The 16,843-nt window shown below is 42.0% G+C and overlaps 1 protein-coding gene across 4 annotated transcripts; it reads right to left on the reverse strand.

The window, feature by feature from the left end:
• Window positions 1–2,045: 2,045 nt before the first annotated feature.
• Window positions 2,046–15,562, reverse strand: LOC311507568 (vitellogenin receptor-like). 4 transcript variants are annotated; one of them, XM_084571952.1, is made up of 25 exons: window positions 14,876–15,562; window positions 13,557–14,636; window positions 13,253–13,468; window positions 12,924–13,106; window positions 12,658–12,780; window positions 12,214–12,381; window positions 11,914–12,129; window positions 11,601–11,830; window positions 11,357–11,486; window positions 10,914–11,107; window positions 10,440–10,626; window positions 9,967–10,179; window positions 9,620–9,803; window positions 9,335–9,536; window positions 9,017–9,181; window positions 8,642–8,896; window positions 8,279–8,506; window positions 7,933–8,067; window positions 6,924–7,125; window positions 6,716–6,841; window positions 6,157–6,264; window positions 4,466–4,702; window positions 3,460–3,772; window positions 2,643–2,739; window positions 2,046–2,374 (listed from the first exon to the last, which is right to left on the reverse strand). In XM_084571952.1, exons 2-25 carry the CDS (start codon window positions 13,831–13,833, stop codon window positions 2,330–2,332), a joined length of 4,434 nt encoding a protein of 1,477 aa, XP_084428078.1. In that variant the 5' UTR covers window positions 13,834–14,636; window positions 14,876–15,562; the 3' UTR covers window positions 2,046–2,329. The 4 variants fall into 4 exon arrangements, with proteins under 4 accessions (XP_084428078.1, XP_084428079.1, XP_084428077.1 ...); XM_084571953.1 differs by having other exon boundaries at window positions 9,620–9,779; window positions 13,557–15,562; XM_084571951.1 differs by having other exon boundaries at window positions 13,557–15,562.
• Window positions 15,563–16,843: the final 1,281 nt, after the last annotated feature.

Here is a 16,843-nt window from a genome sequence, read left to right on the forward strand (position 1 = left end):
AGAGTCCCAGAGAAAACAATGCAGTACAAGTCTGTTCAAGCATGACGACAAAGAGAGATTTGTCACCTGAAAGCCACCGAGCAACTCATCAATGGAGTCATGTTAGCTGCATTACAGTGCAATTAGACAAACCTTAATAAAATCATTATAGCCAGACAGGCAGAACCGTGGGAGCAGCTCAGACTCTCCCAACCCATATGTTCAATGTCTTGTGTGCTCCAGTTTTTAAAAAGGAAAAATGTAACCGTCCTACTTTGAATATTGAAAAAGTAACCTTTGTTGCCTAGCAACATGGGCAAGGAACATTCCAGGAATTAACTACCGTTTTAATAGTATATACAGTCAATGCTATTTTCTCCTGCGGCATTAAAGTAAGTTGGCTGCTTGGCCTAGTACATACCGTCACTGTGCTAGTGCTTGGCTGCCTTTAAATTAAACTAGTGAGCTCGTGGTTACGACACTGGAATTCCTGTACCGAAATTCAAGTAGTAACATCAGCCGTAAGTGGTGAGAACATCGCTGCTAGGCAACTACTGGGTCTGGTCTGAAACGTCTAAAACATTACGCCACCGCGGCTAAGGCTAACAGATTAGCAAGCTAACTTGCTAACGTACTTTAGGAAATTCAAAGATATAAAGAAAGGATTAGGCCACTGGGAATGTTCTTCAGACTTGTTAAAAACTATGATGTAAACTATATACGCCTAAACAATATTATATTAACTTACCTCGCACTTCAGCCATTTACTTACATTTACAAACGAGCACAATTGAAGATAGCAAAAGCATTTCCCATGTCTTTATGCCAAGATAAGCTAACCAGCTGCTGGCTAAAGCAATAACTTAAGGACAAATCCAGCTCTCTGAAGAATATTTCCAAGATTGTTTAAAAGAAAATTTAAAATTTGTTCATTTGTTTTCTTGCAATGTTATCCAGAACATGCCCTCTCAGCTCTCATCATGCTCTTACACAAGTCTGGACTGTTTATTTTACTACAATAGTTTACCTACTTCCTATGTAAAATCCTCCTGGCAATATTCAAATTTAAAGGCTACTGGTAGCATGACTGCTTTCTGTTGTGGTACATAGGTTCAGCAGGTTACGCTACCTTAAAGAGCAGTTTAAGGTTTATTTGAACTCTTGATAAATTGTCAACATTCAGCATTAAACCGCAGGCAGCATATGTTTGCTTTCTCAGGCTCCAGTATGAGGTGGAGTCAAGAGGATCACGCATGACCTGATAAATAAATTACACATGCCCGGCTCACTGTAGACATACTAAAGGCTCACTGAACTATATTAAATGTATTCCAATATGTGCCCGATTTACATTAAAACTTGGTCAGCGCAGATGATTAAACGAGTCAGATGTGATTGTACTTGCTCTCACTACTCTTTAATTTTGTGGTAAAAGTTACCGTCAAACAAGTAACAAGCATGTTTCCTTTCAATCTATGGGTGGTTTCTGGATGATAGGAGGAAGTGCATCGAGATTGTTCATGACAAATATTATTAAGGAACAAAGAATGGGAGGAACCAAAATGACAAGGAAGCATTTCGTTGGAACTGGTGTCAGTTTACAGCAAGACTTCTGCACGATAGCGAGACACCTAAACGGAAAGTAAAGCTCTTCTGAGGAATTCACCGATGTGATCTCAAAGGCATGCATGACAGACTAAACATTGTCACACAATCATCACATGAAAACAGACATGTGATCATTAGCAAATACAAACCACTGAAACTGGAGTGCTTGGAGGAAACCCACGCAAACACAGGGAGAACATGCAAACTCCACGCAGAAAGGCCCTGAGAATCGAACTCTCTCTACCCCGGGGGTTGGAACGAACCTTCTTGCTGTGGGGCACCAGTGCTAACCACTGTGCCACTGTGCTGCCAGACAAGATTAGACATGATACAAGTCTTTCTGCTCCAGGTTTGAATTAAAAAAAAAAAAAAAATGTCATTTTTTGTTTTGTTTTTTGAGTCAAGTCTAGTGTGCTGCAACTTTGATTTATTTCAGTAAGCTTTTTTCTCCTGAGTCAATATTCTGAACACTTACATAGTAAGAAACCTCACTAATAAAATTTCTTTGGTACAGAAAACCCACAAGAGGAGTTTGGTCTTTGGTTCATCGTATATCATTTTTATTACAATACAGAAAGTCCACATCAGCATGTTGAAATTCATGGCTAGTGAAATGCATCCTCAGACTAAATCCAGCACTACAAATCTAGTGTAACAATGTACAGCATCAGCTACCAGGTGTTTACGGGAGGCGATGTGCCTGTGAGTGAACACAGATTAGTCTATTTGGTCTGCGGTGATTTTACATTAGTGTGGGGTTCTTCACATCTACTGGGGACTCCAGCTCCTGAGGGAGAAGAAAATATCATTTTCATGAAGAAAAACATTAAGCAGAAATCCCATCAACTAATGATGCAACATATTTTAGAAATGTAAGTAACTGAAATAAATACAATTAATTGATATTAAAGGTGTTTCTATAAATGCTAAAAGTATTTAAAATGAAAAAACAAAACTTCTTTATTATTGGATGCCCTATTTCAGCAGTAAACTGATGTAAAGGTCTCTGCTTATTTCTGCAAATTACTTCCCCTTCACTAATACAGCCGTTTTACCTCAGAGTCAGTATCATAGTTGTCAAATGGCAGGCCCATGTTGGCCATCAGCGTTTCTTTTTCCACAGATCTGCCTCTGATGGACGCCCACTCTCTCCTGTTGAAACAAGATTAGAGAAACCATCCAAAGACATTAAAGAAAGGCAACTAGACTGGTAGAGTTTCTTGAAGACGTTTTGGCACTTAACCAAGTGGCTTCTTCAGTTCTGAGGGACTGGTGGGGAGTTGAGGTTTAAATAGGAACGTCTGTGGGTGTAGCCCATCAGAAACTTGCTTGACTAGTGTCTGTTAACGACCAGATGCTGGCATGACTAGTGTCAGTAACGTATTTGGATATACCATGACCTAGATAACTGAGAACCTTCACAGACATTAGAGAAACAAGCTTTTCATTTTGGGACAAGGGTCATTAAGTAATGATCCCCGTGCAGAGGTCAAATAGGTCTTTAATTTAGGAAAAAAATGCTCAAAAGTTCAATTATGTGAAGTATTAAAAAAGTGCCAATTGGTAGAGGAAGGTTGACTGGCCTCCATTTAATAATGAGGTTATTGCACAAATAGCCTTCTTCAGGTTGTCTGGGTTATTTTTTAATTTTAAGAAAGGCCTTTTAAGTTTTTGTTAAATGCCAAAATGGTGCCTTGGACCCTTTTCTCTTTTTTAACTATAGAAGCTGACTTTAATTTTTAGTTTGTCTCAAATTGTCAATCTGTGAAATGAGCTCTCCTGCTGCAGCACAAAGACAATCTAGCTGGATGCCATTCATCTTCAAAGCGAGTCCTGTGCTCCAGAGTGCAAAAGAAAACAGTCTGGACCTACCTCTTAGTGAAAATAAAAGCAGCAGCCATCAGTCCAGCAACGAGGAAGAAGACACCCAGGATCACACCCACGTGGCTTTGTCCACTTTCTTCTTCACAGAACTCTCCCTTGTAACCAGCCAGACACTGGCAGCGAGTCACTTTTCCTTCTGTGATGCAGCGGCCGTGACCGTTGCAGTGTTGGACATCACAGGATGCAGTGTCTTTAACTGAGAGAACAGAGTTCTTCTGGCTGTTGGAGTGAGAGGAAGAGGGGGGAGACTGGGGTGTACGGCCATCACTGCCCTTGGTTCTAATAAAGTTTGAGACTGGACCTAAAGAGAAAGTTATTGTTAATAACTGTTAGAAATCATACACTGCCAACGTATTGTCCTACACTACACTGCTCTAACTGATGACTGTAACCTCCTGGGGTCTCTTCATGACCATGACATTTCCAGGCAACCAGAAGAACCCAAGAAGTAACTGTGTCCAGCTAAGAAAAACATACAACATAACCTTTCTTAAAACCCCCAAATAGTAATTTCTTTACTTTTTATACTGATTAAATACACCAGATTTAACATGTTATTAGTAAACTTAAGAGGTGCTGATAGGTGGATATTTGTTACATTTGGACTCGTTTCCACCCATATCCATCCTTTATACTAAGAATATCCAGGCGACTGGAGGTAGCTGGATATTTACAATATAGACATAAGAGTGGTATCAATCCTTCCATTAAACTCTATCAAAAAGCAAGTGTATTTTCCAAAATTGTGTGCTAGTCCTTTAACAATGGAATGACTGTCAGAAGAAATAGGGCCCATGGTAACTGAAAGATGTCTAAAATGAAGTTCTTCACTGCAATATTGGTGAGGTTTGAGGTGATGAACTAAAGTTAATATGACTGACTCAAATGAAATCATCATATTACCCAACCTACAAAAGCTACAGTGTACCAGAATTATTACTAGTGAATCTGTATTTGGGTCACCCTAAAGATAAGACTATTGAATTGAACTCACAGTACTGTTCATCTGACTGGTCCGGGCAGTCCACGTGTCCGTCACAGAACCTTTTGCTGCCGATACACTCGCTGCTGTCAAAGCAGGATTCTTCTCCGGTGGGGCACGAGGGGAGCAGAGTACAAGAAGTGACATTGGTGCTGTAGAAGCCCCGTCCACATGTACATGTCCGACCTCCGGGATAGGGCAGGCACAGATGGGCACATCCACCATTGTTCTTGGAGCAGCTATTGCTACCTGGAGGAAATGGGTAAACAGGAAATGACAGTTTCAGTCTCATAAATGTAATAATTTTCATGAATGACTGTTCAAGGTTTGGGTTCAGATGTAGCTTTAGTGGTTATTAAGCACCTTTTCCTATGAACGTTATGCTTTAAGTTATGAAATGGAATTGTAGCAGCTGTTGGACAGTATGTCATTAAAGAAAAAAAAACGAACGGCATATAATCTATTCATGATATCCATTTGTCTTTTGATGCATTTACCATTACCTTCCTTAGACAGCTAAGTGTTACACGCAAATGGACTAAGCTCTCCGAGTGTACGCCCTGTGTTAGAGCTCCATTCATCATTCCTCTTTCCCACTGCAGCATACAGCAACAGACTAGGACCTCTCACACCTTGCCAAGCCCCATCTCCCTACAGGGATCACATCACTCTGCCATCCATTCAGCTATTCAAATCAACCAGAGCCTAAGTGAGCCTTTTTATTCTTTCTGCAGTATCCGATAACACACATCAGTTCCCTCTCTTCAGAAACAGATAGAAGAGTGGAGGTGAAAATATAAGCGTACTTCATCGTTTCCGACTAACAGACTGGTTTGGCTTACTTGTGTTTTACCGATTACGCTGACATGGCACAAAAAAGCCGGTTGGTTAGCATTACAAGAAGCATTGACAAGTTGAGGTCATGAGTTTTGGTTTCAACAGAATCCAGCAAACTCACCATGACAGCATGAAGTGGTTGGGAAATTATTTAATATACTTCTTGAAACCTAGTGCTATGATTGACAGGTTACTTGCAACACAGCAATACAAAACCTGCATGCATCGATGTCTATGTCATCTATGAATGAATGTTGGAACTTCAGCGACTGGAATTTTACTGGTACAAAGAGACAAGCATACATTGCTCCAATATGTTGGTCCATCTATTGGTCCCTCTCCCTGTTCAGATTCTTCTCATTCAATGTTGCCAGATGGAAAATGAAGAAATATCCCACTGTCGCTTTAAAATTATCATATTTTGACCCAAACTATTGTATGTACTAAAACAACTCACACAGTAGGAGAGTGCATTTAAAATCAATGATATTCTATGTGGATGGAGCTGCAATAACTTAAGGAATAAACACGGAGGCTTGGCCATTTTAATGAAATAGCTGCTTTATTCATTGTCAGTCAAATGGCAAACTGACGTATATTTGCTCCTTTATATCGTATAGGCTCTGAAACTATCGTATAAATGCAATAATTATTGAATATCTGGAACACTGCTCCTACTTTGGACATTTTGTCATGCTTCCTCCTCCCTCTAGTGGCCATCAGTGATATTCCACCTCAGTCATTTCCTACATTCACCTGTTGACAAACCAACTCCCATTACAGAGGGAAATTTTTAAAATAAATTTATGTGGGAACACTCTGCTGTTACGCCATTATTTTCTTTTAATGAGAAAGAAAACACCCACCAGACTGGCTATCGTTAGTGTAGGCTCTGACTTCTCCCACGCTGGTCTTTGTCTCAAACCACAGCCGTTTAGGTTGAAGGCCATCACTGAACCACAGTTTGGTGACGTCTATAAAGAGGGAAAACACACTTTCATGAAATAAAAAGTTTTTATTAAAAAAGGAGCATCAAGATCTGAGAGGAAGGAAACAGGCATGATGGAGAAGAGAAAATGTGATTAGAAATGAATGTTTAAATAACAGTGAAGACTGCAGAGAATAAGATGATGAATAAATAATTGTTACATTAGTCTGTGATCTCATCTACTGCCTGAAGGGGACAAAGACAGATGAAACGAAGATGAAGGCCTCAGCAGCTTTGAACAGAATACTGGAGTAGAAAAGCACTTAGGAAGTGATGGTACTGAAGACGCTCGTTTACAAGTTTCAGCTTTTGTATCGGTGAGGTTGCTTTAGTTTTAAAACAGAGGAACCAGTCACCTCTGGACTAACAAAATTAATTGAATTTTTTGTAGCGTCACCCTGAAGACACACCAAAACGAGAAGCATGTCCATCCTTACCTTTGTCCATGGTGACCCAGAAGAGGATGTTTGTAGCATATGTGAAGGAGATAAGCAGATCACGACCTGTTTTGTACGGTTTGTATCCTGATCCATCCACTCCGATGGAGCCAATTATTCCTTCACCTGATCAAAGAAATATAAGGATTTCAAGTTGGCTGAAATATTATCGTACTAAATCTAGTATGTGAGATTTGTAACACCCCACCAGTGTCGGCCCAGTAGATCCTGGTTCCCTTATTGTCGAAGACCAGGGAGGAGGGGATGCCCGACTTCCTCCAAAGCACTGCTTTGTTACGGCCGTCCATCCAGGCACAATCCACCTCCGCCTGACTCTTCCTAGCCACCACGACTATTGCTGTGTAGCAAAGTTGACCCGAGGGGGGATGCAGTGCGATGGATGTGATGCCCTGAAAAGATAAACATGCTCTATGCTACACTTACCAGACACATTTAAAAAACTAAGTCTTGAAGCCACAAGGAAAAGAGCTCAAAAGTAAGGCCAGAAGGAGAAAAATATAACCGCTACACTGACATTACTTTTAAGATTATTGCAATACTTTATCCAAGAGTGCAGCAATCTGTACCTGTACTTCCAATAACCTTTTAATTCTGTTAATGGAGAATACCAAAATGGAAACTGCAAAAGAGTGCAGGGCCAGTTTGTTAACATTAATTTGAGTTCTTATGTTGATGTACTTTTATTTCCTTAACAATCTGATTAATAATTTGACCTAAATCACTGAAAAATGTAAAGTCACTTGCTGTGTTTACATAGACACAAATATTGTGCTAAAAATCAGAGTAAAATCCCAATTAGAACAGGCTGGACAAATCTGGCCCAATCAGAAGGAATATTCAGTCAACAGGAAAATATTAGCAACATCTTGGTCATCCTCTATTGAATAAATTCAGTTTCAATAATGAAATATCTTCTTCCGTTATATTTCTAGCTGATTTGATGCTCCACAGCGATGCAGAACCAATTTGCACATGTTGTTGAAGTATCATCGATGTAAATGTAGCCAGTGCTTATTTATTATCTTTGCTTGTTCAGCCTTCAAAATAAAGATCTGCAGTGCCTTGACATTACACTGCATATTGTGTTGCGCAAGGTCATATATATATATATTTGAGAGGAAAGGTCCATGCAAATGCCAAAAGTAAAAGACGATGGATGAGCAGGAGAGAGCAAATGTGTGCATTACTGCTTTTACCGTCATTGATCCTTGCAGCAGTGAGGTGGTGTAGCCATTATAGCGGGAGGTCACATGGATATCGGGCCTCTCACTGCTGCTCCAGTAGAGGTTGGAGGTCACCCAGTCAACTGCCAGAGACGTGACTATACCATTCTTGTGGGACAAAGAAGGTCAGCTCCCAGAATTAAAGTTTCACCAGGGAGTGAAGTATAATGGAGAACTGCTGTGTTGCATGTGAGACTGATTGAACTCTTACAAGCCACCTAAAATGTATGCTGTCCAAGATACTTCAAGGTAAACTTGTATTCTAAGTACATTTATGTTCTCAGGTGACATTTCTCCAGGATTTTATAATTACACATACCTTCAGCTTTAGTATTTGTCCAGCAGGTGTGAGTCCCTGTCTAGACCTGGAGCTGCCAAGTCTCAGCACTTCCACAGACCCCAGTCCTGAATAAGCCACATACAGAGAAAGCTCCTTGATGCAAACGTCTAGTGCCAAGGGCTCATTTACTCCAGGAAGGGACAAAACACGGCTGTCTGGCATCTTTTTTAGAGCAACGCCATCATGATGCATGGAGCGGAAGTAAATCTGCAAGTAAAAGGAAGGTGGAACAGAAAATGAGCTAAAGAAGAAAAGCAAGCAGGCGTATTAATTAAAATTTGCAACAGAGAGAAAAATGCGTTGCTTAAAAGAGTTTTTTTACATTACAGTAGCAGCATTCACCTGATAGATTGTATTACGAGACAAGAGAAGCATGAAAGACGACTCCCTTGGCAGAGAGCAGGTCATCTTGTCCTGGGACAGTAGCAGCCCCTTTGGGCAACGACAAACTGCTGTAGGCCACCTCCCTGGTGGAGATGCCGGGGACCCTGCTACTCCTGATTTTCCTCCGACTGCTGGAGCCAGCAGACAGAGATGGGAGCATCGCAGATTATCACAGGGGCTGAAATCGGATGGCTGGGAAAGGGCATGCATCAGCTAGGGAGAGAGGGAATATGAACAAGGCTCATCCCAATGATGGTGTCTTTTTTTTTTTTTCCAGCTCATGTCAAGCCTTATTATGAGTGATAATCACATAATTAGATGTAAAAGACTCACTTTCAGTCCAAATGGCTGCCCTGGTCTCTTCAGAAGAACCTTTTGATCTTTCCCAGTGTTCTTGTCAGCTGAACGGATGGTTCTTCTTTTGGTGTCAGACCAGAAAACACGATTATTGAAGACTGCCACTGAGAAAGGACTTGGAGACTCAGCTAGCTGGAGGATCTAGTGGAAGAAGGACATCCCCATCACTATGTGATTTTAATGCTGGGAGACGAGTTGAAATATTACCACACATTTACTGAAGATCAAGTTCATGACCATTTGAATCGACTGCACATACAACAAAAGGTGGCTGTAATTCAGATATCCTTTTACCTTAATGTTGTCTCCATCCAGAGAGGAGGAGCCTATGCAGCGCAACTTCTCATCGGCCCAGTACACCCTGTTGTCTAGCAGGTCATAGGCCAAACTGACTGGCCAGCTCAAGTCACGGCTCACCACCACCTTCCTCTTTGAACCGTCCATCCCAGACCGCTCGATCTGAGGGGTGCTGCCGATCTCAGACCACAACATCAACCTGAGAATATTCAGCACATGCAATGATGACAGATTTAGTGATCAGTCAGGGGTAATTTCTTTACTTTTTCTAACCAGGCTTACCCTTTCTGTGGCAGTAAAACCAATGAACTTGGCTGCTCCAGATCTTCACCCAGGACCACAGTGTAGTCCTGAGATCTCAGTGTGGCATTGCTGAGCTTCACTGCTAGAATCTGGCCAACCAGTCCATCCACCCAGTACAGATTCTTACCAACCCAGTCTACTGCAATGAAATCCGACTTCACGCCTATGAGGAGGTTTAATTTGAATATCATAAATTTATCACAGTTTTCATTAAAGTCAGTGCATTTCATTATCTTCATTAAGGCTTGACCAATGTTAGAATACTATCACATCAAGAAAGATGATTCATTAATAGCACTACCATAACATTACTGAGATATTCATACCTTTGATCAGTGTCCCTTTGCTGTTTGAGCCTTTCATATCGGCCCAGCGGATGCTTTGGTAGTCAGGGCTCAGCCAGTAAACTCTCTGTTGAGCCCAGTGATAATCCAATGAGAAGACCGGCCGACTGGCGGAGGAGAGGAGACGTAAGGTGCCACTACGAACTCCAAGGAGTAACAGTTCTGACTGTACTGAGGCCAGAAGCAAAGGCTCGTCTAGAGATGAAAACATGATCAGTAAACTGAAAGAAATTAGACAATGACACTTTGCACCACTATTAATTTTTTCCATTCCAATTGTGATGAACTACACCAGTAGTTCCTCTGCTTAGGGGCACCAGTGTAAGTTTAGGGTAATTGACAGTACATCCACTATAAAATACCTTGGAACTGGATAGTTAAAGCCACTGCAAAGACAGCAGAGGCAAGTTAGAACAAGTCTAGCATTGCTGCCAGTCTGTCTAGTCCAACTGCACCTTTTGTCTTGCAACTTTTGTTGTCCGGCTCCAGGTAGAAGCCAGGGTGGCAGTGACAACTGTAGGATCCGCGGGTGTTCATGCAAGTGTGTTTGCAGACGGGATGTGGCGATAAATTGCACTCATCAATGTCCACACAGGACATAGTCCTGGACTGTCGCCTGAAACCTGCAGTGCAGAAGCATCTCTGGAAAAATGAGAGAAAACTAAATTTTCAAGCCAAGCATGGATCTGCACAGTTTTATATTCACATAAAATCAGTTCTGTTTGTTTCTAGATATCTTTCCATAGATATATTTGCCATGACTTGGTAATAAATGAACATGTCCGAAGAAAACAGCTTAAGCATATATCATTTCGTTTCTTTGCCTACCATTTTAAAAAGGAAAATATAGGAGAAAGTCTGTGAAAAAGCAGCCATAGCAGATTTGGACAGACAAACAACAACCAGACAAACATCAGTTGTGCACTGACCGCTCCGTTAGGCGTGCTGACACAGTGGTGGTCGCACTGAGGTGCTGACTGACTGGAGCAGTTGCGTTGAGCACATCCCGCCCCTTCATCTGAGCCATCGGCACAGTTGGTGAAGCCGTTACAGACCAGACTGGGGTCCAGACACTCTCCACTGCCACACTGATAGAGATGGGAGGGGCATTGTCTCTGGCTGCCTGTGAAATCGCAATCACAGATTTATTTTTGCTTCCAGTGATAAAAACTATATCTCCTCTCATCCATGTTTTTACCACTCTGAAAATGCTTATAAAAATCAGATGGCAGAAAGTAAAACAACAGTGACTTTAAAAAATTATGAGATTAACCAGTCTAACTTTTTATAACTAATCCTATCCACCGATGCAGCTCATCAACAAAATGAATAAGTCCAAGCAGTATACACAATATTTAATAAACAAACTCACATTTGTCCTCGTCCACACCATTGTAACAGTCCTGCTTCCCGTCACACCTCCAGGGCAGAGGAATGCACTGATTGATGTCTCCACACTGCCACTGGTATACCCTGCACTTAACTGGCGGAGTATTGCAGTTCTGGATAAAAGTTTGACAGTTACAGTATACTCACCACTTCTTAAACCTGAAACAAAATTCCCTTAATTATTGCCTACAATATGCATTGCACCTCACACGTTTGTCCTTCCCCACCTTCTCATCTGAGCCATCTTTGCAGTCGTCCTCACCGTCACAGAGCCACTTTTTTTGCAAACATTCATGGCTGTGTGGGCATCGCAGAGGTGTTGGGCAGCGTGGGGGTCTTGAGCAGTCCACCTCATCGGACCGGTCACCGCAGTCAGCATATCCATCACACCTCAAAGCCTCATAGACGCACTGGCCACTGGCACAGCGATACTGGTTAATCGAACAGGCCACATAACCTGAAAGAAGGGAAACCAAAATCTGGATATTGTGTAATGTTCGTTTTTGCCTGTGTTGATCCAAGTTGCAAGAAGTCACCCACCACACTTTTCTTCATCTGACCCATCAGCGCAGTCTCTCTCCCCATCGCACAGGAAGGTTTCTGGTATACAGCGACTGTTGTTGTCGCAGCGGTGATGGCAGCCCTCACTCAGACTTCGACAGTCCATTTCATCAGACCGATCCTGACAGTCGTACTGCCCGTTGCACACCTGCTGTTGCGCGATGCATCTATTCCCGTGGGAACACCGGAACTCATCTATAAAGGAGATAGGAGACTTCGAAGATAATCTTTGACATGCTAATCTTACATTAATTTCCCAGCTCAACAGACTAAACAAACCGGCTTTGCACCGAGTGGCACATTCCTCTTCGTCTGACCCATCCCGGCAGTCCTTCTCTCCGTCACACACATGGCTGTACATAACACACTCCAAGCCGTCTTTACATGGCTTAAACCCTTTACGGCACTTCAGAGGTGTTGATCTGGCATTGAGCAGGTTCATGGAAGCTTGGCAGAGAGAAAATTACGCATCAAATAAGTTGTGAAGTTAACTAGTAACATTTTGAGAGCTGGCCAAAATGTAGCATGTCGCCTAGTGGTTACTAAAACCTGTGTTTGTGTGAGCTGGTAGGATGTAACTAGCTTGTAGCTATTGGCAAGGTACAGGTAGGCACAAAGTATTGAATTATGAGATTCAATAGTATTATGTCTGCATAGGACTACTGTTCTTGTAGGTTTTCTACTGCTTGTACAGGTTATTGTTATACTGCATCTGTGGCTTACAGATGGTAGTAGAATCTGCTGATTGACACTGGTTCTCATCTGAGCCGTCGGGACAGTGGGCACGGCCGTCGCACACTTGCATCTTGGGGATGCACTTTCTCCGGTCATTGCATAAGAAGTCATCTGAGTGAAGAGAGAAAATGTGCCAATTAATGTACTAATTGAGGTATTGTGAGAATATTTCCAAATCCTTTAGATAAGATTATAAAATTGGTAATATAACGGTGAGTGAATATTCAAACTGAAGCGCTTTTTCTTCGACTTACTTGGGTTTTCACATTGTACCACACAGCTGTTTTCATCAAATCCATCAGGGCAGTCTCTTTGCCCATCACAAAGCTGATTTTGAGAGATACACAGTGATGAACCTGGGCAGAGGACTGAAGGAGTGATGCAAGTTGACGTGGAAGTGAGAACAGGAGTTTGAGTTGTTGCAGCAGTGATGGGTTCTGGAAAGGGAGAAACCAAGTATCAGAGAACAATGGTCAATGTCATTATGCTCCTGCGATTTGATATCCAGCTTTCAACCCCCTACAACTAATATGGTTGAATTATTTATCAATCAAAGAGGAATAAATTCTAGAAAATAATATACCGCAGCCAACTTCGTCTGTGCCATCCAGGCAGTCTCTCTCTCCGTCACACAGCAATTTCTTTGGGATGCAGCGCTTCCCGTCAGCACATTGATGCTCGCAGCTCTTGGGCCGTTCCTGGCAGTCCAGTTCATCCGACTGGTCCCGACACTGTGACCTCCCATCGCACACCTGAGCCTTGGGGATGCACATTTTTCCGTGGGAGCACTGAAACTCACCTGGAATGGAGGAAAGTTAAAGGGTAGCTCAACAGTTCAGAATCTGCAACATTTAATGTACACTTCAGCAGTTTAAATTAAAATCAACCTTGTTGGCAGGTTTGTTGGCATCCCAGTTCATCAGAACCATCCCTACAGTCGTTCTCTCCGTCACATACGTGGCTGTATAAGACACACTCTGTGCCATCATTACATGGCCTTGTACCCATACGGCACTTCAACACATTATCCCGAGATGCAGGAGTAGTTACACAGTTGAACTCATCTGAACCATCATAGCAATGAGAGTGTCCGTCACAAACCAGACTCTTGGAGACACAGCTCCTATGGTCTTTGCAGAGGAAGTCAGCTAAGAAGGAAAGCATTTTGTTTACTAAACATGATACAAAAGCAACAAATCAGATGAAAAGTGAATAATTCCATTACTACTTACTCTTGTAAGGACACTTTTTCACACAGTTCTCATCAGAGCCATCAGGACAGTCTTGTTTCCCATCACACAGCTGTGTTGCATTAATACATAAAGATGAACCTGGACACAGAGCCGAAGGGCTGCCACAGGGCGGCTTGGTGGGAGCCTCGACAGGTGAAGGCAATTCATTTGAGTAGGGTTTTTGTGTAGGCGTGTTAATCTCTTTAGCATCTAAAAATTGACAAATGCAAATGTTGGTTTTATTTTAAAGTTCAATTTAAACACACCAACATAATCTGCCTTAAGAACAAGCTTCAAAATTCATATTCTTCATAAGCACTGTTATTGTTGGCGATTTGTCAATTCTGATTTATACTCACATCTCAAAATGATTGTAATAACGTGTTGTGAAAAAGATATATACTCAAAAGGTAGCTATGCCAAGAGCAGACTACTTTATAAACCTGTGATACCCTTTCAGTTTGCCAAATTTCCACAAAAACTCACTGCAGTCTTCTTCATCTGATCCATCTTTGCAGTCCCTCTCTCCATCACAGACGTGACTGAACAGGACACACTGCGTCCCATCTCGGCAGATTCTGGAGCCCATGCGACATTTCAGGACGTTTGTCCGAGCTGCGGTAAGGCTCACGCTCGGACAGTCGACTTCATCTGAGCCATCGTGGCAATGAGAGCGGCCATCACACACTAAGCTCTTTGAGACGCAGCTCCGGCGGTCTTTGCAGCGGAAGTCCGCTGTAGAGGGTGGAAGAAAATAAGATTGGAGTAGAACTGTGTCCAATTTTCTCTGTATGTCAAATTTACACAGAATATATTTAGAATATAAGATTAGTTCACATCCCTACCTCTGTTGGAAAACTTAATTTTAGCAAACCACATTTAATACAAAATGACAATTTAGTAAAAAATTAAGAAGTCAGCTTTACGACTGTGGGATTGCACAGATTGAAGTGGTGACTGAATGCTCTACATACTCTGATAGGGGCATCTTTTCACACACTTTTCATCAGATCCATCAGGGCAGTCTGTCTTTCCATCACATAACTGTGTTGAGTTGATGCATAAAGTGGATTTTGGACACAGAACTGAAGGGCTGGTGCAAGGCGGCTTGGTGGTAGACTGAGTAAATGGCTTGATGGGAGCAGCAGATTCATTCAAGTTCTGGTTTTCTGCAAGAACAGTCGTAGCACCAGGAGTGGCTGAAACATCTAGACATGACGGCAAAGAACAGGAAGGATCAATATTTACAAAACTAAATATAACATTGTCAAATTATTAGCAACAACTGTAATGCCTAAACGTATATTTATGACAGGTTAAAAACATTTAGATGAATACTCACTACATCCCTCTTCATCTGATCCATCCCGACAGTCTCTCTCTCCATCACAGACGTGACTCAAGAGGACACATTCTGTCATATCTTGACACAGTCTAGACCCAAAGCGACATTTCAGGGTATTTGTTCGCAGAGTAGGAGGAGCTACACTCGGACAATCAAACTCATCTGAGCCATCGTGGCAGTGAGACCGACCATCGCAAACTAGGCTCTTGGGGATGCAGCTCAGACGGTCTTTACAGAGAAAATCCGCTAGAAGAAAAACAAAGGACATAGTAGTGAAATGGGTGAAAAGGTCTGTTCATAGTACGTGTTTACTGTAGTGAAGAGGGCACTCACGGCTGTCGGATATTTTAGTTTTAGGCTACTTTTCGTAGAAGTCTGATCTACATAGTAATTTATTTTTCTTTCAAGACAAGTTTTTTATTACAGATTTTTTTCTGCTGTACAGTGTTACAGCTGTATTCAATAGTGACATTATTGCACTGAAAAAAAGATTTTCCAACAAGCTAGGTATTCATCTGCATCAAGAGCGCAGGACTGAGAACAGATGACAAATACCATCTATGAACATGACCTAAAACAAGTCAGAGGTATTGTGTATACTTCTGTTTGGAGGAGATGCTAAACATCTGGAAATATGAAAACACACATTCCTGATTTGTGGCTTACTTTTTGAGGGACAGCTTTTCACACAGTTCTTTTCATCATAGCCATCAGGACAGTCTTCAAGCCCGTTGCAAAACTGGCTCGGAGAAATGCAGATATGGATATTAGAAGGACAGAGGACAGAAGGGCTGCTGCAGGTTGGCCGAGTCTGAGCAGGAGTTGTTGTGGCAGGTGGCATTACACTCAATGGGTCGATGGTGGGTTTTATTGTGGTCGTGGTCTGTTGTGGGACATCTTAAAAGATACACATTGCATTAGAAACCCACAAACCTGCCCAGGGAAATGCCCTTCCCTAAGATTTAAGATAAAAACAGAACATTACTGATTTTTTTTTGCGTGTCAGAAAACTCACCACATCCCACTTCATCAGATCCATCCTTACAGTCCTTCTCTCCATCACACACGTGACTGTATAAAACGCACTCTGTGCCATCTTTGCATGGTATGGAGCCCTTGCGACATTTCAAGATGTTTGCCCGAGTTGTAGGAGACGCTACGGTCGGACAGTCAACCTCATCCGAGGCATCGCGACAATGAGAGCGACCGTCGCATACAAGGTCTCTGGAGATACAACTTCTACCGTCTTTGCACTTGAAATCTTGATTGACAGTAGGGCCAGAAAAGAAAAAAAGAAAATCAGTAAGTTGCAGGTGAATGCGTTTACTACTCACAAGAATCTAATGACACATTGACAGTTTACCTTTAGATGGACAAGTCACAACACAAGATTCCTCGTCATCTCCGTCAGGACAATCCCTTTTTCCATCACACAGCTGGACTTGTGAGAGGCAGATTGATGAGTGCCGGCACAACACAGACGGTTCAGTGCAGACAGGAGCACTAGGCGCTATGGAAACAAAGTAAAGGAATAATGAACAAGTTAAGAGGTACATCTGGGTTCAATTCTAATACAAATGTCTTCTCATAAACATCT

This window comes from Chelon labrosus (genome assembly GCF_963514085.1).
Source record: "Chelon labrosus genome assembly, chromosome: 22".
In the NCBI taxonomy this organism is placed as follows: domain Eukaryota; kingdom Metazoa; phylum Chordata; class Actinopteri; order Mugiliformes; family Mugilidae; genus Chelon; species Chelon labrosus.